Raw genomic sequence first — 22,160 nt, 5'->3', positions numbered from 1 at the left:
TATTTTTAATTAAATATTTTATAATATATTATATAATATATATAAGTTTTAAAACATCTTTGAAAAGATGTTTTAAAACTTCAAGATGGTCACGTTTGTTTTTTTTTTTTCTTTTTTTAAATTAATTTTTTGTTTTTTCAACATTTAAATATCCGTTAATGCTTTTTTAAGTAGTTAGAAAATTAAAAACTATATGTTAAATGTAATATATATTTTACGTTATTTAAATTAAAATCTTAAAAATTAGTAATATATTAGAAATTATATATTTTTTATTGGAAAACTATATATTTAAAAATATATATGTAATGTGTATAGGTTACGATTTTTTTTTTTTGTGAGAAAGCGCGGCGCTAAACTAATTAAAATGTTTATTACGGGAAAAAGATTTTTAAAGTTAAGGTGGTATTTTTTATTAGAGTAAGGTAGTTCCAATATTAAATATCGAAAAAATCAATTTTTCAAAAATACGCGTTTTATATTTAGATATTTCGAGTTAGTTTAAAGCTGACCCCAATAAAAAATCAGTTTTCAGTAAAGTGGTATAAGGAATTTTTTTTGTAGCTAAAAAATAATTATACCACAAAATAAAAACTTCATAAATAGATTGCGCATGTGGTAACCGCTGAAACTACTTTTTATTAATTAATGTTTTGGGGGCATTAGGCATCTTGGTATTTAGCAGATTTTCCAACAATATTTCTACTACTCCATATTACTTAATTTTGTTCTGTCGTTTTTTTAAATAATGGAAATAAATATAAAATAAATAAACTTAGATATAGCAAAAAACGTTGATCTTCGGAGTAAACCATAGCCAATCCAAAAACGTTGTGCTGTAATTTCTCATAATTGAGAAAGGAGTTCGAAAAATTCAAGAAGAATGAGGTTGTTTTTCTATTGGTTTTGATGAATCCACTTTCGTCAAAAATTGTTGTTACATGAATCTGAACTTACATGGTTTAAATTGCTTCCAATGCTTTAAAATTAATGTCTATGGAGGCATGAAAACAAAAAAAAGCTATTCATCTTGTTAATTTAACATTGTCTAAATTAAAACTAAAAATTGATGAAAGAATGAGAAGGAAAACAACGTTACATTAGATGAATCTAACAGCGATAGTGCCGTTCTTGCTAAGATCTAATGTAACGCGATGAACCTAACAGCGATATTAGAGACATTGTTGCTACGATCTAATGTAACCGGATGAATCTAACAACGATATTAGCGTCGTCGTTTCTAAAACTAATGAAATTGTAAAAAGTTTTCTGAATGTTCACAGTCCACCTAGAATTTTTCAGTCCTTTAGGAAAACAAAAGTTATTTTTAGAAAGCAAAACGCGATTGAATAGCTTTACTAAAAAGCTGCATAGGTTTTCTGAAGTTCGAAAAGAATCTAAAGTACCAATGATTGATCTCATCAAGATCAATCATTGGTACTTTAGATTCATATCATAAAGTATCAATGATTCATCTTGAGCTAAAACTTGATGTTTTTGATATAGAATTCGAAAAAATTAATGATGCTCTAGCTCCCATTGAGATTAACGGGTGATGCGGAAGTTATCGGACAAAATAAAAACGTCAATAGCTTATTTATAAATAAAAAATCAAACTACTGTTACATTTTTTTTTAAATAAAGCATTTATCTTTTAATAAAAATATATTATTTTTTATATGAAAAAACACCACCATTTGCAATTGATCTCAATTTTGCTCTGACGCCTTTCATATGCGACTGTAAAAAGTTTAAATCAATTTCTTGTAGTTTTAGTTTAATGCGATCAATCAAAACTTGCTCTGTTGAAGCTTGCCAATCTCCCTCGTAAACCTTCTGTGCCAAATGTCCCCAAAAATTTTCAATTGGTCGTGCTTGAGGCACATTTGGGGGATTGGATTCTTTATCAACGTAATAGACATATTGGTCCATCCAATCTAGAGAATCTTTAGAATAATGAGAACTTGCTAAATCTGGCCAAAACATTTTTAGTCGCTTTCGAAAAGATTCTCGTTCAGCTGCATTTAACCTCATTTTAAATAATTGTGTTTCAAATAATAAAGTTTATATTTTATAGAGCGTTTATGCCTACGCATAAAACTACAAAAAATAAATATTATGCTCAAATAATGAAATTAGGATTTGTCCGATAACTTCCGCATCACCCGTTACTGTGGAATATTTATTCTAAAGAGATGTTAATCTTTTACTTGTTGAGAAAATTGTTAAATTTGCTGCTAAGAAGCTAAAGTACATACATCAAGATACATTAATAAGCCTTTCTTTCTTAAAAAAAATCGAAAGTTTATATTCAAGAAGAAAGAAACTCAGATTTTGTATACTTAATATACTATTTGAAATCTCCGGACTTTTTGGCAGAATAAACCAATCAGTTTGGAATAAAAATTTTAAAAGTCTAAAAATATATCGCAGGCTACTTTTCTTTTTATATCCACAGAAACTATGTGAAGAACTACCTGTTGATTACGAAATCGAGGTTCACTTACAGCAGGTTATACATTAAAGATTGAAAAAATATAATCTCTTTTTGAAGAATTTCCTTCATTTATTAGAGACAGTATTAAGCTAACAACGTGAGATTGGATTTAAGATTTTGAAGAAAAAGATGCGTTTACTTGATGCTACACGTGCAAGGCCCAAAAAACTTTGGATGGACCCAGTAGCAGCTTTTCCAACCATAGGATTATTTGCCACGAAAATAAAAAATAGATAGAGCGATAATATTCAATAGTAGTTTGAAGATAAAAGTTGTGAAACTTTTTTTTTTATATATATATAAAATGACTAAATTCACGCATCTTGGTTGTTATAGTTATTACAGCTGTGACGCATGGGTTAGAGTTCTTGCTCAGAACAATGAGGTCCGAGGTTCAACGTCGGCTCTAACCCAATAAGCAACATTGGTAAGGAAGGAGGCGAGAACTTCCTAGTTAAATGCTCTTCTATGTGGGGAGAGGTAAATATAGTTAACATAAAAAAAAAAAAATAGCTATGTATTAGTAAAACACTTTTGAAATAATGCCTTCAACCATTTTAATTAGGAGAGGGAAGCTACATCCCTTAAATTTTAAACGTTTCCACAATTTTTTTGTATTTGTGAAGAATTTTGTACTACAATTATTTGTAAAACTTTTTAACAGTGGCTAAAATAAAGTTGCTAAAGTTTTTAAACTGGATAAAGTATTTCAAGAAAATATTTTGTTATCGAGTTATAACATATTGTTTGTTGTGCATATTGACAATGCATATATTGTTTGTTGTACATATAAGTTGCACATATTTGACGTATTTTAAAATTTATCGTTTGCATACTTACGCGTAAAAAATGTTTAAATTAATGTTGAATTAACTTTTCCTATTTTTAATGTTGTTAAATTAAACGACATTAATTTGATTATTCGCATTAAAAAATTTTTATGGTAATAATTTTTATGGCTATTATTGCCTGAAGCGAAACAATGATCTAAAATAACGGAAATTAATTTTATTTATTTTATAACCTTAAAAAAACACAAATTTTTAATTTAATTTAATTTAATTTAAAAACTTTATTTCAAGTTGATTTTTACAACATAGTTTTAGTTAACACTAATTTAAATTAACACATTTAACTTTATAGACAGTACACACTCACATAAAAATGTCAACAAAAAAAAAATTACAATTATTTCATAAAAAAAAAAAGTCATGAAAATTTATAATTGTTTCAATTTTAAAAAATACATATATTTATAGTAATACAACTTTAATTAAAGATATAAGTCAGTATAAAAAAAAACAAAAAATTTTAAAAACGACAAGTTTTGCAAACGCAATTATTACCATTCCAATTCTTGATATGTTTTTTGAACATCTCAAGACTTTTTGCGGACATGGTCTTATTATTTAGAGAGTTCCAGAGCGAGGTGGCTCTATATAACGTACAGCATGAATCATTATATATGGAGCCTTTAAGAGATATAATGAGCTTTTTGCTACAACGGAGTTTATACGTAAGATTTTTTATAGTAAAAAAGTTTTTCATAAATATTGGATTTAGACGATTAATAGATTTAAAAGTTTGGATCGAAGAAACCTCACATTTTTTAGATAGATTCTTGGACTATTATCAAAATTTAATAATTCATCCAGGGACAAATCAAATCTTTTATAGACTATACTAAGAGCTTTTTTATGAATTCTATTTATTTGTTTGTCATTTTTTTTTAAACAAAAAATCCAAATTAGAGGACAAAAAGAAAAGTTAGACAAAATAAAAGTATATCCAGCAAAATAGATTTATCACGGGATAAAAAATTTTTTGAAGCGTGAAAGAGAAAAACATTTAACATTAGCTTAACTTCATAATTATTTAATGTGTTCCCCAAACTTTAGATCTTTATCAATTGTTATACCAAGTAGTTTTACTTTATCGGAGGCAAAAACCCTTATATTACCTATTTTTAGCAATAGATTTTTTGTGTTTTTTAAGCCAACTAAAAGAAATTGGAACTTATCTGGGTTAGCAACCATCGAGTTTAACTGAAACCAATTGATGGTATTGGTTGCTTCTTTTTGTAAACAAAAAATAACCTTCTCAAAGCCAAAATCTTAAGCATAAACAGTGTAACCATCAGTAAAATTACAAACTTTGTATTATACTTTTTTCTCTGTCACATAACACGTTTTGAGGCATGAACCCTCCTAATATTATTTTTGTACTTTCCTTTGAATATAGGTACTTATCTTTAGCGAAATTATTTATTATTTTTATTACATGATCTCATCCAAAACATTGCATAGATGACACATTTTAAATTTTTTTAAATTTATTAAATAACATTACTAGCTCAAACACTTATGGTAAATCAGTTAGCCGACGCCTTGGCGTTTTAACCTAATACCCGGTTCAAAATATCCCTGAATAAAGACACTGATATATTATTCGAAATATAGAAATCAACCAGTTGAGAGATACTAGAATAAACATAATAACTAACCTTTTCAGTTTTTAAAGACACCTTTTAAGGGCTTATATCAAGTAGCGAGTTGATAGCTAGTAACTCCACGGCATTAGTGTATCTTTATTCAACAAAATGTAAATAAAATCAATATAATGTTAACGTTAATACCTAGTTAAAAAAAAAGAAGCATAGTTAATTAAAAAGCTGTGGAAATACCTTTCAAAAAACAATTTTTTTTTTTTGATTTTGTTATTTTTGGTGCCCCAAGAAGATCTTACGGTCTTGTCACAGAGCACCGCAGAAGTGCATTTAACTGGGAAGTTCACGCCTCCTTCCTTACCGTGATGCGAAAATATGTCCAGAGTTTCGAACCTGGATCTCCTGCTTCTAAAGCAAGCGCTCTAACCACTGCACCACAGCTGCTGAAAAAACTCACACCACGGCCGCTCATAGAACAATACAAAAGTAAAGCACCACGGCCGCTCAAAAAACAATATAAAAATAAAGTAACACACATATAACCTGACACCGGCATTTTTTCTCTAACAACACCAGTCTTTTATCTCTAACTAACTGTAATATCAAAAATGTTGTTTTTTCAAAAATGAAACTGTCCTTCCATATAATAAGACCCTCAAAATGACGTTTTAATTTACCTTAAAAAAACAGTTAAATTAGGATGGTTTAAATTACCTTAAAAAAGGCTACCTGGCATACTGATTCTCTATTTTCTAATATGGTTGAGGGTTTTAATTAAGTTTTTTTTTCCAATGTAAAACTACTAAACCTATTTTTAAAATAAAATCTGCTATCGTATAATGAAAAGATAAATAGTATTTGAAAAAGTTACTTTAGTACCTTGTTGCAATCCAAGCCATTTTTAACCATGGCGAACCCTTGAGGTGGCATAAGCGTAAATAATATGTGCACATCAGAATTATAAAAAATCTTAACCTGAAAAAAGGTAATAGTAATCAGAAGCATAATATTAAATCACAAGCATGCTTCCACATACTGAGCTTTCATAAGGAGATTTACAAAAATAGTTTATAAAAGTAAATAAAGCAAACTTGTAGCTGTATTTCCTTAGATTTCTTCTCATCTGCTTTAGAAGTTGAGCATTAAATTAGTTCTTTCTATTTCAAAAATTTAAGCATCATTACATAATTTGTCATACATTCTTTTTATTTCATCCAATTTAATTTTTAAATGGTTGATATGATCAAACAGTACTTTCCAGAAATTAAATTATGCTGTACTTTTTTAATCATTACTACTAAAACAAAACTAATTCATACATACAAACATACATACATAAAATCCCTACAGACCTTGTAAAAAAGAAAAATGAATGTAAAAGAAGATTTATGGTTTCTTTCACAAGCATCAATGACTATTACAAAACTTTAGAATAAAGTGCAGCTGCTTGTGACAACAACAACAACAACAACAACAACAACAACAAAGTCAACAACAAAGCTTTAAAACACTGAAACACCTCATTCATCATATACTTAACCTTTTGATCAATAACCTAAAGTTTAATAAACTAAATACTTTTGTGCAAAAAGTTGCAGAAAAAAAAAGATTTTCTTTGAATAAATAATTTGTTTGTATTGTTTGAAACTAAAAAAAAAAATTATTATTATATAAAAAATTAGATGTTTCAATATTTATTGAAAAGAAGATCTTTTGAACTGAATAAAATTTCTTGATTTAATATACATTTCATGTAGACAACAGTTTCCTGTTTTTCTTTTTGCTGTTGCTGTACTCTTCTTCATCAATTAGTACTTTAGGATTTCATTAAAAAGCTCTTACGAATCAAAGCTAAATACAAACGTCAGGTGGTATGAATTGGATGGACCAAAATCACAACTCAAACAATTATCAAGGTTGCAAAGAAAAAAATGAATCCACAAAACAGTTGCAAAGAATAGTTGTTAACACAAAAATCTTCTAAGTAAAAAGATCAGATATATGTTAAAAATTATTTTACATATCTGATCTTTTTGCCTGAGTCAGAAATTGGTTGAAACCATTACTATTAACATAGGGGCAAGACACACACTCTCAGTATATTAATTCAATGATGCAAACATTGTCTAATTTGTTTGTAAGATGATCTACAGGAGCTATTTTCTTGCGCTGTTTTGACCAAAACCTCTTTCTTAAATAAAACAACTACAATAAAATACTTGCTATTATTTTATTGTAGTTGTTTTAGTACTACTATACTATTTAAATTTTGATATAATAATATTATTATATCAAAATATATTTAAAAATAGTTATACCCTGCCTTTTTTTATTGAAATCAACTATATATGTAAAATAAACATTCTTGTAAAAAAGTAAAAAGTCAAAGCTCTAAGATACTTGTGTAAATTCTATTTATATGTACATAAATGTAGAAATGTTATATACTGTATTAGTAGAAATGATAATAATAATAATAATAATAATAATAACAATAATAATAATAATAATAATAATATATATAATATATATATATATATATATATATATATATATATATATATATATATATATATATATATATATATATATATATATAATTGATTTTTTGACCTACTGATATTTCAGTAGGTCAATTGAAAATGTCAATTATATATATATATAATTGACATTTTCAACCTGCTGATATTTCAACCTACTGAGTTTTCAACCTACTGAAATTTCAACCTACTGGGTTTTCAACCTACTGGGTTTTCAACCTACTGATATTTCAACCTACTGGGTTTTCAACCTACTGACTTTTCAACCCACTGTATTTTCGACCTACTTTTTTTTCGATCGGCTTTATAACTACGTCTTTTCCGGTATGTATTTTATTTTAATTAGAACTCAATCTAATCAGCCGTTGATATATATATATATATATATATATATATATATATATATATATATATATATATATATATATATATATATATATATATATATGAGTGATATATATTGCCAATATATGCATACAAAAACAATAAAAACCCAAGTTTGTTTTTGTATGCATTTAGGTTAAATAAAAATGGCAGTTAAAAGTAGAAATAATACAAAGAGGTCAGTAACTTCCATAGGCTGATATGACATAGGCTTCTTGTTGATGGAATTCTGAAAACAAAAACTTGTGTATTCTTGATTTCTTGAAAACGTCATAAATCGGTCGAATTAAAAAAAGCCAATAATCGGTTGAAATCAATTTTTGCCTCAGTAGGACATCTAAAAATTATTTCCACTTTTTAGTAGATGCACGTAGAGCCACGATCGTGGCTTCGAAAGTTTTCTTTATAACTGACTTTTTCTGCAAAAATACTGCTGTTCAAAAATTTAAAATGGTACTTTTGAATATAGCACATTTTTTTCTATTCTTTGGTATATTGTTTGTGTATGTTGACTTATTTTAAAATAAAGTTAAAATTCAAAATAGTTGTTTTTTGATTTTTTTTTTTTTTTTTTTTAGTTTAGTTTCTCCGTACGGCGTTTAAATTTTAGCACGCGCTTAAAGGGTTAAAATTGTTTAATTTAATGTAATCAATAAAAAATCGATACAGAGATATCTGAAAAATTTGATGTTATTTTGATTTTGGTTTAAAATTTAATAATTATGTAAAATATGCATTGTTTTTGTTACACATTTCAAAATCATACTTATTTCATGTTTTTTTGATTTTAAAATTTAAAGTTGTATGAGTTTAAAATTTAACATTCAAGTCAAATCTTAGATTTAATTGGATTTTAATCTATAATCTATTAACATTTTATGCACCTGTTAGTCATTAATTACCCTCTGCAGTAATGCTAGGAGGTATTATAACATAACTACAAGGTAAACAGAGTTAAAACTTGTAATGAAACATTTTATAAAACTGTTTTGACTATTAACTAAGCTCTGTGTATATATATATACATATATATATATATATATATATATATATATATATATATAAACTGAATTTTTAAATAATTTATTATCTTTTTATATTGTTTATTTTATATTTATGTTATAAACCTTTGAATGTAATTAATTTATTAGATTGTTGACGTAGACCAATCATTGATTTTTTTAAAACTTTTTCTGTATATAATTGGCCGTATCTTTGCAGTCTGATTGTAAAAAAGTCATTTGCTAACATTTTTATTAGTTGTGTGGAATGCATGTCTTCGGTGACAGCTTCATGCTCAGCATCGTGTTCATCTAGGTCTTTAAAAAAAATGTTTTTCACAAATAATTTTATTAACTGCATAAATCATTTTCAGTATAAGGTTTCGTTCCACATTCATTTTTGGTTTCATGAAATTGTCACCGCTGACATAAATTTTGAAAACGCTCTCGCATACTATTATAGTTTGTATAACATCATTTTTTGGAGAAATAAGCCCACCCCTATTTTTTATGTTGATCAATGAAAGAACTGATGTTCCATAAGAATGTTCCACAAAATTGTTTTGGGATATAAGTGAGGTAGCACACACAGAACATGTTATCTTTGATAATAATCTTCTTCTTGGATTTATTATCCAGATATATATCCTAGTATTGCTTCTTTATAGATAGAGGTATTATCAAGATAATTTTGAATTGTAACAATATCAATATCAAAGTTAAAAAAATCTGTTTCAGGATTTGAATAAACTGCAGATTTTTTACTCCACTTCAATGCAAAATTAGAGCCATTTGCAATATCCTCAAATAACAATTAAAATAATTTGCATGCTTTCAGCCTACAATAGAATTGTGCAAAAGAATTCTTTTTAAAGATGACTTAAATTGGGTGCCATCTGGCTTATTATTAAATCCATTCTTTTCACAAATACAAGAGAACAGTAACTCAATATAATCTTGTGAAAATTTGTATGTTAGGCAAAATTTAAAAGGATGAACATTTAAAGTCAAAAGCTCATAGGCTAAGTGTTGAAGACTTTTTGCAGCCACAATTAACCCTAATACAAAGGTTTTTCTCCTATGTTTTAATAATGGAGTACCATTAGCATCTGTCAACTTTGATAAGTAGTTTATTATTTGATCAAAAGTTGTATTCCAATAAAGATAATCATTTAAAAAAAGAGCTTTCTTATATGATTTTGAAAAAAGATTTTTAGAGTTCAGCATATCAAATAATTTGTTGATGACTCTTATAAAATTTATAGTTCCTTCAACATGCTTGAAATTCGGATGTTTGGAAAACATCAGAAATTCAGTTGCATTTGGAACTGAACTACTAAGTGTTTGTGCAGCAAACTTAACATTCATTTTGTGACGCTGGAAATAAATATGTTTTATTGAGATTTTATTTGCAAATTTCAATCCTTCTTTTTCTTGTATTTCATGTAAAGCTTTTATATAACTCCATTTAATGTATTTTCCATCACAACCCTTAAGTACCTCTAAATCACATAACGCATTTCTAGCTAATTTTAGCATATGACTTGGGTCAGGGATTACATACAAGTAGTGATTATAGCCTTCAAAAGTAAATCTTCCATTAATTTTTCTAGTCTTTTCCCAAATGTACATCCTAGTGATGCAACAGAATTAAAGTTAACATTTACACCATCAAATGTAATGCTACGTACATTAATTTTTTTATCAGAAGAAATTGTTAATGCTTTTTTAATAAGACATGAAAGGTTTTCAGCTGTTATTTTACTACACAGTATATAGACAAAAGGTGTTTTCCAATGACCTCGTAATCCTACCAGCATAAATACCAATGTTCCTGTAGCTGGTGTATCTGGTTCAATTGCAACAATACCTTTTCCATAATCTGTAAAGCCAATGAATCAACCTGTCTTTTTATTGTTTAGAACTGATGTTTTGAATGCCATTGCATCTATAATTAATGCACAATCTTTATAATTAATGTCAGCCTCTGCTTTACTAATATAACTTAAAACATCTTCAAAAAAACCAGGTTCACAATCTACAGAAGAAGTCCAGTTGGCTAAAGAGCTTGAAGCAGGTAAATGGATTATAGGTCGTAGAAAATTGTATGCTTTAGGTGAGTAAAAATGCAGAGTTATTGCAAATTTTTAATTTCATCAATATACCTATGCCCTTTTGGAAGTGAGGTATTGTTTTTAAACTGATTTATTATAATATCAAAAGTCAATCCACTAAAGTTTTCACAAAGAAAATTAGCAGCATCTTCAGAAACAATTTTTTTTTGCTTAGATTTTTTAGCATAACCTTTAATGAATTTTTTTTTTTCTTTTCGTCGCAACTTTTGATTAAGAATTTTAATTTTTGCTTTTAATTTTGCTTTAGTTGGACTTGCATTTGCCGATAATGTACTTTTAGAAATAATTGTATCATCATTAATAATTTTGTTACTTTTTTTGATAATATTAAAGCTACTATTTATATCCACATGGCAATCGATACTCTCTGTTGTTTCTAAAATAACACTATTAATATAAATTTCGTTACTATTAGCAACAAGATTCTTGTTATCAATTATATCCGAATGGAAATCGATGTGATGGTGACTGCCTGTTTCTGAAACTTTTTTAATGAGTCTCTTTTTATTTGTTTGTGGCGATATAGAACTAAACTTTCTTTTGACTTTTGGTTTTGAATCACTAATAATAGATGGCACAGAAAAAAGTTTCAATTTAGGCTTGTTATTAAAATCAGGTATACTGTAATCTGAAGGTAAAACGTTTCACGTTTTATAGCAACAATCCACTTTTTACAAAGTTTGCTATTATTAATTGGAAATTTATGAAATGCTCAGTTGTCGTTTATCATTTGTCTATTTGTGCAACCAGCTGCAGCACAAGAATTAACCAAGATTTATAAATTTTGAATATTAGATTAATCCAAAGATTGAATATTATTTAATCCAAACAACCGTGATTTACAATTTTTTAAATTTGCCCCCCATAATGGCTGATTTTTGCTTCTAAAAGTACGCGGAAGTTAGACATCTTGGTATTTTTAATATATCATTGGGTTTTTTAATCTTTGGGTTCGTGGTTGTCAAGCAAGAACTATATATATATATATATATATATATATATATATATATATATATATATATATATATATATATATATATATATATATATATATATATATATATATATATATATATATATATATATACATATATATATATATATATATATATATATATATATATATATATATATATATATATATATAAGTTTAATTTTGCTGTGAGCATATATTCATCAAGAGTGCTCGATGAATGATATCAGAGCTATATAATTGATTTTTTGACGAGATTAAATAAAAATAACTACATGATTTTTTACTACTAAAAGTTTCATGCGTTTAGCAACCATCAGGTAAAAAATACATTGTACGCAAAATTATTAAATAAAGGCATTTTGGAATAGCTTATTTGAAAATTATTTTGAAAACGATGTTATTAGATTTGTTCAAAATACCTTTCATATTTGTAAAATATATGTAAAATAGTAATGTTGTCATTATTATTTTAAAATTAAAAAGACAATTATATTATTTTTATTATTAAATCTTCTATTATTATAAAGTTACTACATCATAAAACTATTAAATATACGTGAAGTATTTATTTTACTACTCTAGGAGCTAATTATATACCAATAATATTTTTAAAAAATAAAGGCTATGAAAATAGCCGTTTTAGTAGATTCAAGTCATCTCACTTTTTCTTTAATAATCTTGTTCCAAAATTGAGGGTGTTTTTTAAATGATGCTCTTTATATATCAATTTAGTTTGGCATTTTTAAATCTTGAAAGCTTTCAGGTTATCTTTTGCAATGTAAAATCTACAAACTTATATATAAAGCGTTAGATGATCATACATATTTAGCTGCAAGCAAATACGATAAACACTGCTCAAGATACAACATAGACATGTTAGAACTATAACCAATTGTAAAATTAGAGGTACTAAAAACATTCCTACTAGGTTATAATAGAATGTTTGGTTTAGTAGTGTGGTGAGATACACGCTTAAACGTTATAATATCATTGATAAAAGAGATACCAGTCAGATAAACAAAGACAAGATTTGCTACTTCAAAACATGAAAGAAAAGTACGATTTTGGCTAAATTTTAAAAAGAATTATTTTTCCAGAAAATATTTTGTAGAATCTGCACTACAAAATTTTAGCATTTTCATCTAATGAATCAGTTACATTTTTACTAGGAACTAAGCTGTAATGACTTCTTCTAATGAAATACTTATACTTGATTTTAAATCTTTAAAATCAGCTTACAGTAGAGTACCATTTATCTGAAGCAAGCTTTTTTGCAATCTAGATTAAATAATTTTAAAACCTAATAAGATGAAGAATAATCTTTGGTTTCTTTTATTTTTTAATAAATGTTTATCAGTAAACTTGTCCTTGTGTTTGGTGTTGAGGTGACGAGATACCTTATGATATACATCGTTTCTTGCAAAACAAACACATAAATATTCTTTCTTTACTTTGGTTAGGATAAATTAAATTAGGTAGTCTAATGTTTGAACTAAAATTGAGGTCTCCAACATATGGCAACTCAATAGCAGCTAAAACAGCATCGAATTCATTTAAATTTTCAAAGTCTGCGCCACAAAAAGTCATTTTAAAAACATTTTATGCACTCTCAGTCCGGTCACCCCATAAAGTTCAAGTTATTTTACGAGATCTATAGAAAATGACCCGCGTTTCCAGACTAGTTAAATACTATGACTATGCTTAAATAGATCATTGTATGTCAAAGCTTATAAACGTTTGTTTTGAACCACGGCGTTTGTTTTAAACCACGGTGTATTCAAGCTCTAGCTTTATGTTGGTAAAACTACAACGCACCGCGATGTATTTACCGATGCTGGAATGCCATTTTAAAAACGCTTTGACAACTAAGCATTTTGCCGCTTTTCAGCCGGCAGCGGCAAGCCATCAAAAAATGGCATAGCAGACCTTAAACGTTTTTGCAACGGCGGCAAGCCGCATTAGTCGGTCCGATGAAAGCATGTTTGCTGGGCAGTTATACAATGGGATATTCAACCCGCTTGGTTTGTAACTCCCTCAATCTTTTTATCATAACACAAAAATATAAAATAAAATATTTATGTTTCACTTACAACTGTTACTACTAAAGTGCTAATTAAAGTTTGTCTAAGTACAAATTTATGAAAAAGCAATTGAGTTTATAAACATAATATATTTTCAAGGGAATACAAAACCGTTTAGAAAGAGTTATTTCTTTGAAATAAAAAATGTTTTTTTCCTATTTCAATGTCTTCATTTTCTGTTAAGCAAATGTTGATCAAAATGAAATTCTGCTATTCCGTAGTTAGGCATATCACTTTTTCCTTTAGAAGAAGCCATTCTTGACAGCGTTTTAATGTGGGTTTTTAATTCTTTCAGACCAGTGTACTGCTCCGGAATAACTTCGCTTTCAATAAAATTTGTGAACTAAAATGTAAAATAAAATTAAAAAAGTCAATTTTTAGATTCATATATTTGTTATACTGAATTCTTTAAGAATAAACAAAATACTTTAAGAAGGTATTTCGTATTATTATTAGCAATTACTATTAGATATTTCTAGTTTAGATTGGGAAAGGTTGCGTATGTTGAGCATGTTAACAGTGTATTGTTTTTTTGCAGCCGAAATATTATAATATTTATATTTATTTTTGCAGATTATCATAACTTAATCTTTCCTCTTAAAAATATAAATGAATAGTTCATTTAAAAAAAAAATCTTTATACCAAAAATCGCGTCATCTTTAATACATCCAATCATCTTAGGAATCCAGTTACCTTAGATGAGCTTTTTTTAATGACACTCAAAAAAACTTAAAAAAATAAAAGAATAATCACAAAAAAAATTTAAATAAAGTTGAATCTTTAAGAACTACACTTAAGTAAAACGTAATTATCTCAATCATAAAAAAAACAAAAAACGATAGTAAATCTTTCCTATCTCTGAAAAAGTTAATGATACTATTTTTTGAAAAAACTTTCGCTCTTGACTTATCATAATAAAGCTCCGCGGAGAATGACTTTAAAAAAACGCGCTTTTCTAAATAAAAAGCTCCATCTCGTCTTGAGCGTCTAAAAACGTATAATCTTAAGCAACTTTACGAAGTACGATCTAATTTAAATAGCATGACAACAGCTTACTAATTTAAATAGCATGACAACAGCATGACTAATTTAAATAGCATGACAACAGCTTATGTTTTATCTCGTATAACCTGTGTAATTAGCAGTAGATAAGCATAAAATATTGAGGATGTAAAAAATTTTTGATGATCTTGTTTCGTTATGACGTAATCACAAAATATTGAATAATAAAAAATTATTACGGGGATGGTAAATTTTTTTAAGAATAAAACAATCAAAGAATTTAACTATACAATCAAGAAATTAAAATAAATAACACCACCGAACTTGGATGAATATTCTTAAAAAAGTTTGCAAAAAATCATTAGTCTACCCGTAAAAGAGGTTATACCATCTTAGGAACCTGCTCATCTTACACAACTTTCCCTTACTAGCCAACTAAAAAATTTTGTTTACCTATTTTGCCTGAAATAAAATAAACTTATTTAAACAAACTAAAATCTTACATCAATATCATTATAAAGTACGCCAGCCATTTTATGAAGACAGAGAACTTCACCAGTAACATTTTGTTCAAGTTCAAATGCAAGTTGCAACGCTTGTTGTGCACTTGTAAATGTCTGATACACTGGCTAAAAAAAAATAAGTTTTTTTTACTACAATTGTTTTTATTGTAAAACTTATTATGAAATATAATAACTATAAATGTAACGGTTATCATTTAATTATGGTATTATTTTAAAATTAAGGAAATGTCGCGCTAATAAAAAAACCAACTGACTTGCATTTTTTTTTTTGTGCGTAAATGGTCTCAAAGTTTTATGTTATAATTTACACTTTTGTGTAAATCATAACATAAAACTGGCGATGATGGAGTCTGGGAACAAAAAAGCTCAAAAATTTTGGCCACAACTATTCCAAACCAGAGAGCAACAAGTTGACAAAATATTTTTTTTACAATTTTCAACTGAATTTATATTCATCTATAAATTTTAAACTTCATAGTATAATCTCTCAGCGTTCAAAAATTATGACCATATGAAATTCAAATCCCCCCTTAATTTGACGGGTTTATGTTAAAAGATTATTGTATGAAAGTATAAAATCTATCGATTTTATATTTTTTGTTCCCAGGCTCCAATCATCACAATTTTTTGCATCTTTATTTGATATAAGTATAAAAATATAAATGTTTGGTGTTTACTCCACGTCAGGAAGGTTGTAATCTCAAACACCATATATATAAACTTTGTTTGTAATGCATATTTAATTATAAATTAACTTTTATTATGGTTTAGGATAAAAACATGATTGGGTGCTCTGGGCTTGGGGGATTGGGGGCTCTGTAATAGAGAACCTTTTCGGGATATTTAAACAAATAATGACAAATTATGGGACAGTTAACAACTTTAAAGAACAATTAAAGACGTTTAAAGATAATAAAAACCTTCAAGACGAGCCAGTCCCAAATAAAAAAAAACCCTTCAAACCTCTATTGCTAAAACCTTTATCTTATGTGCACCTATAAAACTATATTGCACAAAAATGTTGATAAAAAACAATTAGTGGATTAAAAGATCATATGTGAACTTGTAAAATAAATTGCATATATGTAGTTTATGTTAAAAGAGTAGTTAAAAAATAGTTTAAAATGTTTTCTTACTGCCGTTATATCAAAAAAGGTGACTCTTCCGCTCCGTTTGGCTTGGTATTTCATAAACATTTCAGCGTGTTTTAACTCTTCCATTGCAGCCTCGTGAAAGTATTTTGAAAATCCTGGGAGATCATAATCTTCTCGCATAAAGAAATGAGACTAAAAAAATAAAAAACAATTTTGAGAGTGTAATTAAGAGTGTAATTAACCTTTCTAAGTAAGCTAAACCCAATTTTTTTTTGGTTACTTATAACACCATTATGGTACAACTTTTTGTTTAAATGATGCATTGAGTCCTATATATTGTAAAAAGAAAAATGGACACTTGCTTATGCAATCTCGAAACCATTTTATAAAGTTAGTCAGGTTATTGCAACTCATCAATAAAATAGATAATAAAAAAAGCTAAGAACTACACTCTTGAATTTCTAAGAAATACTTTTCTTAAAATATTATTTTATTGAATTGGAAAACCGCTTGAGATTATGATGTTTGAACTAAATAAAGCCAAAATAGTCAAAATGAATGGTTGTTTAGTTTTTTAAAAAAGCAATTTACTTAAATCTTAAACAACAAACTTAGTAACATGTTGAGATAATTAGAGTTTGGGTTCTGGCCTATATGAAAAGAGGATCACTTTTATTTTGTTTGATTGCATATGTAGGAAAAGCATATGTTGTTTGAAATTTAACAATAATTTTTTTTTTACAGGTGCATATTTTTTTAACAGAGGTTGAAATTTAGTTCCAAACTGCTACTTTTGGCCGAGTTTACAGTTTCACAATTGTACTTCATACAGTACAGTATTTCTCTAAACTTTATCATTGTAATTAATTGAAATTCCTCCTCATTCGACACCAATCTGAGGATGAAATATTCAAATTACCTCATTCACAACGCTAGTAGTTTTTAAGCGGGTTCAAGGTTTTATACCGGCTCTGGCCAGATAAGTGACATTGGAACGGCAAGAGAGTACGCTTCCTGTTGATTGTTTCTGAAATGTTTTTCTCAGTGAAAAAACCCCAAGTTCTCTTTTTAGACCATTTAAATAATTAAAAAAAAATGCTAATGACAAACTACCTACCATGCTCAAGTAATTATAGAAAGCATTCATTTCGACTTTGATGTGAATGTTTATCAACTTCTCAAGATCCTTTGCGAAAGGATAGATTCGATCAATGAACTCTTTTAAATAAACACACAAATTTATATAAAAATAATCCAAAAAATATTGCAGTATAAAAAAAAAAAATTAAAGAAAAAAATTGCTTAAGACTATTATTTACCTTCTGTTCGAAAGTCTTTAGCGTCCACTTTTCGATTGTCTTTTGTTTCATTGTTTTTCTGCGTAAAAGAAGTATATAACTAATAATTTCGTTAATATTTATGTTACTAATAAAAATAAAATTAAATTAAATAAAAAAAAAATAAAAAAAAATGAAACGCTCTACCTGAGTTTTATATCTACACAGTTAATTTTGAATGTTTCATGTTTGAGAATTACTAAAAGATGCCAACTCAACAACTGTTTAACTTGTGCCATAACAGAATAATATTAATGCATTAAACGGCTTTTTATTCAAAAAAAAGTTTTCAGTTCTTTAAAAAAAATCCCGTTATAAGTTTTTGCCTCAATTTTGATTTTCAACATTTAAAATTAAATTTTAGAAAGTGATTCATTGAAAATAGCAAGTTTTATTTTAGCGATTTTCAGTAATTATTGAAAATGTCGTAACAAGAAAAAAAATCATCAAGCTAACAGGTTTTTATCCTTTATGGAGAAAATTACATAAATCTCAAAATAGCAAAAAAGTATTGCCTTAAAAAAATATGAAATCAATTATCTGAAAAATTTGGTTCGAACTTATTCCATTAGTATTTATAAAGTTATTGAACGCAAAGTTATTGAAAATAAATTTTAAGTTGTTTGTTCTATAATTTGAAAGTGTGCTATTGAGACACGAAATATAGATATGATTTTTCTTTAATTTGTTGTTAATTGCCAATCATGTCCTCATTATGATCTGTTATTTTACTTATTATAAATTATGTGAACTATAGCAAATATTTTTACACCTTTTGAACAGAATTTAATATGATGTTCTATAGGCGCACCTCAATTAAAATTTAGGTGCGCCTATAGAACTGAAAAAAAAAAACTAAAATGGAAATATAACAGTTTCGATAATGATAACTGACGTTTCAAACCAAATATTTTAGATAAAAAATATTTTTCTGGCTCAAAGAAAAAAGAAAATTTTAGTATTACAACTCACCAGCCTTTTGGTCATCCACGAGCAATCTCTATCTATGGTCGCATTTGCGAAAGCAAGAAGAAAAAGAAATCCAAGTATAATATTCATGGTATCTTATTCTAAATAAAAATAAATATTCAGTAAAAAAAACTTAATTTTAAGCAAAAGATCGTTTGAATATATTCAATTTTTAAATTAAAAATAAAACTTATCTGGCAGCATAAGATAAAAAACAGATTTAAAAAACTTTATCAGATACCTGATAAAAAACTTTACCAGTTAGCATAAGAACTTACTTGTGATGTATTTGCGAAATATAATAGATAATTGTAAAATGTGAAAAAGAATGTTCCTTATGCGTCAATTATTTTAAAACCTGAAAAGAAAACAGAAATTGGAAACCAAAGAAAACTCGGCTTTATTTGTACTAATTGAGATTTACGTAACAAAACAGTTAAAAAAGCTCCAAACCGCTTTTGAAATAAGGTATGACATCAAAACTGCTTTATCAATAGTAGTCTCTTAAAAAAGAACTGCTTATACATAACATTAAAAAAACAAAGTGTAATACACTTTGTTCTTTTATTTAAATAATTTTCGATCTTTTGTGTTTGTTGCATAACTTGTATTACTTAGGTAAATTTAGTAGTTTACCCAAGCTTACTAAGCAAAGCTCAAATTGTTTTTGATCGGGTCGTTTTTAATCGGTTAAATAGATTTACTATTACTTCAGTTACGTAAAAACATGACAAAAATTATTTATTTTAAAACTGTTTCTTCTATACCAATAATTAGATCTTTACGAAATCATAAAGCCGACGGCAACTGCACAAGATATTTGTAATTTTTATTCGAAGCTCCCATAGTTTGAGCTTATCTTAAAAGTTACAAATACTATAAATATTTAGGTCGTGCATCCAGCCTAAAACTTTAAAAACCCTACTCGCGTTTTTAAAGTTTCAGGATGGACGCACGACCTAATTAAGATCTAAGTTATAGCTTTGTGTTGAAACGGGAAGCATATTTACATACTCCACAAGGCGATAGCACACATGCGCCCGCGCACGATTTTTCGTACTTTTTTATAAAGAAACATATTTTTAAATTTTTGAAGAAGTACTTACTGTACCTATATATTGTTTTCTTTCTGACTATATTACTAAAACAAAAAAAAAAATTGAAACGCTGTGGTCGTCCACTTAAGTGTATAAAAAAGAACAAACCACAAAAACGTCCACGAAATTTGGCTTTAAATATATCCCAAGATAGAGCAAACGCCAAAAGTCATGGAGAAGGGCATTAATTACATTCAACTTTTCTTTTAAAATAAACCCTCACGATCTTTGTATAGTTGTGTACTTTAATTAAAAAAATGTTATTCTAATATACTTACGTGTTCTTTGATTACTATACATTTATAAAGCGACACTTCAAATGTAAACACAAAGGTAAATAAAGTATAGTATATAGTACGTAATTTAAAAATATGTTTCTTTATAAAAAAGTACGAAAAATCGTGCGCGGGCGCATGTGTGCTATCGCCTTGTGGAGTATGTAAATATGCAAACGGGAATTATTTGCACAATTCTTTGTGTTGCTTGTGGTGCATTTCATTGTTTGTTATTAAGATTTGAATTGAAACAGTTATTTAAAACATCACTTTTCCACCTAACGCTGTTTAGGGATATAATTAAAATGTAAGTTTCACAAAATCATGAGAATGGCTCCATGGAGATAACGGTACTAGTGGTCTTTTAGGGCTAAAGTTTTAAGTCAATTTACACTGAGCAATAATGCATTCAACAATCAATACTGCAAACGATGGACAAATAGTTTGTTTGCTTTTATTTAATACCGCAGAATAACTTTTTACCAGGAAGATAAGATATATATATACTACATATCTTATCTTCCTGGTTAAAAGTTATATATACTACATACATAAAATTTATATGTATTTATAATACATTTATATGCAGAGGCAATTCTACAAATAAAATGAAGGGGAAGGGAGGTGAATCCTTAAAAAGTTACCGACTGGCTTCATAAAATAAAAAAAGGTCATCAAGACTAAAATTTAGCCGACTGAATTGTGTCAAATACCCGACTAGCCAACTAAATTCGTAAAAAAACCAACATCATTTGAAAATCACCTTTTGGGGGATGGAACACCGCTCTAAAATCGCCTCTGTTTATATGCATGTATTATATAAGTCGTTCCTAACCGTTTTTTTTTTTGTTTAATTCCTCCTTTTCACTTTTTAGAATATATAATTGTCTTTACTTCTGGGAACTTTTACTAATTAGTGAAAAAAGTATATTTGTAGCAGTAGAAAAAAATGTTTTTATAGGGCGATTGCAGGTTGGGAAGATAAAATATTATTTTTAGTAAAAAAATTTATTAAATATGACTATGTTAAAGACAACTAAATAACTCATAACTTTTATCGTTGCAGTGGCGTTATAATTTAATAAAGTTCTGCAATATTGAGCCTCGACATTGGTTTCATTTCCAAATAATACAAAATGTATTTTAAAGATTATAATAATAATGGAAAATTACAATCAAAAAACGTTTAATTTATTTATTAATATTGAAATTTTTTTAAACAACTTTTAATTTAAAAATATTTTGACCAACTTATCCAGCCGCAACCATAAACTCGTCAGGACTCTCAACAAGTACACACCTATATAAAATGGTCCCAACCTCAATTTTGAGGATCAAAAAACGACCTATTGGACATTAATCTGCAAGGTCTTTTGTATTACCAGATGTAAAAATTAAAATATAATCTCTATAGCCTAAGGAGAAAAACACATTTAAAGTTTTATAGCTCTTTGCGCTACTGATTGCACTTGGAGCTCCGTTGTAAATCTATTTTGTTTGTTTTTTTCACTTTTGGGTTATGGAGTTTTTAAAAAATATCAAAAACTCTTTACATATATGTGTTGGCTATAACCTAACAAAAAATCAGCTCTTTAACACTTGTGGTTTGTGTACAGGGACCTAAAGTATAGAGTATAGCACTAAAACCTCTTCAAAAAGAGACAACGGATGCTTAACGTTTTTATTATAACATTATTATTGACTATGGAAGTTTCAAAATTTAATAGAATGAAGCCTTGGCATGTATCTTTTAAAAAAAAAAAAATAGGAGCAAGATATCTTTTATCTGTGAAAAGATATA

The 22,160-nt window shown here is 27.4% G+C and overlaps 2 protein-coding genes across 4 annotated transcripts; both read right to left on the bottom strand.

Annotated features, from left to right (window-relative positions):
- Positions 1–9,702: 9,702 nt before the first annotated feature.
- On the bottom strand, positions 9,703–10,407 carry LOC136074437 (DNA transposase THAP9-like). Its single transcript, XM_065786754.1, has one exon. The coding sequence runs from the start codon at positions 10,405–10,407 to the stop codon at positions 9,703–9,705; it is 705 nt and encodes a 234-aa protein (XP_065642826.1).
- A 3,727-nt stretch (positions 10,408–14,134) lies between these two features.
- On the bottom strand, positions 14,135–19,507 carry LOC100211831 (ferritin heavy chain). Of its 3 annotated transcripts, XM_065788297.1 has the most exons (8): positions 19,441–19,507; positions 19,266–19,345; positions 18,991–19,088; positions 18,001–18,058; positions 17,799–17,899; positions 16,724–16,873; positions 15,567–15,692; positions 14,135–14,403 (listed from the first exon to the last, which is right to left on the bottom strand). In XM_065788297.1, the coding sequence occupies exons 3-8, from the start codon at positions 19,075–19,077 to the stop codon at positions 14,230–14,232; spliced, it is 696 nt and encodes a 231-aa protein (XP_065644369.1). In that variant the 5' UTR covers positions 19,078–19,088; positions 19,266–19,345; positions 19,441–19,507; the 3' UTR covers positions 14,135–14,229. The 3 variants fall into 3 exon arrangements, with proteins under 3 accessions (XP_065644369.1, XP_065644368.1, XP_065644370.1); XM_065788296.1 differs by lacking the exon at positions 19,441–19,507 and having other exon boundaries at positions 19,229–19,340; XM_065788298.1 differs by lacking the exon at positions 19,441–19,507 and having other exon boundaries at positions 19,246–19,285.
- Positions 19,508–22,160: the final 2,653 nt, after the last annotated feature.

The sequence above is a fragment of the Hydra vulgaris genome, chromosome 01 (genome assembly GCF_038396675.1).
Source record: "Hydra vulgaris chromosome 01, alternate assembly HydraT2T_AEP".
Classification (NCBI taxonomy): Eukaryota; Metazoa; Cnidaria; class Hydrozoa; order Anthoathecata; family Hydridae; genus Hydra; species Hydra vulgaris.
The sequence above is the reverse complement of the archived record's forward strand: the minus strand, read 5'-3'. Positions and strand labels throughout refer to the sequence as shown.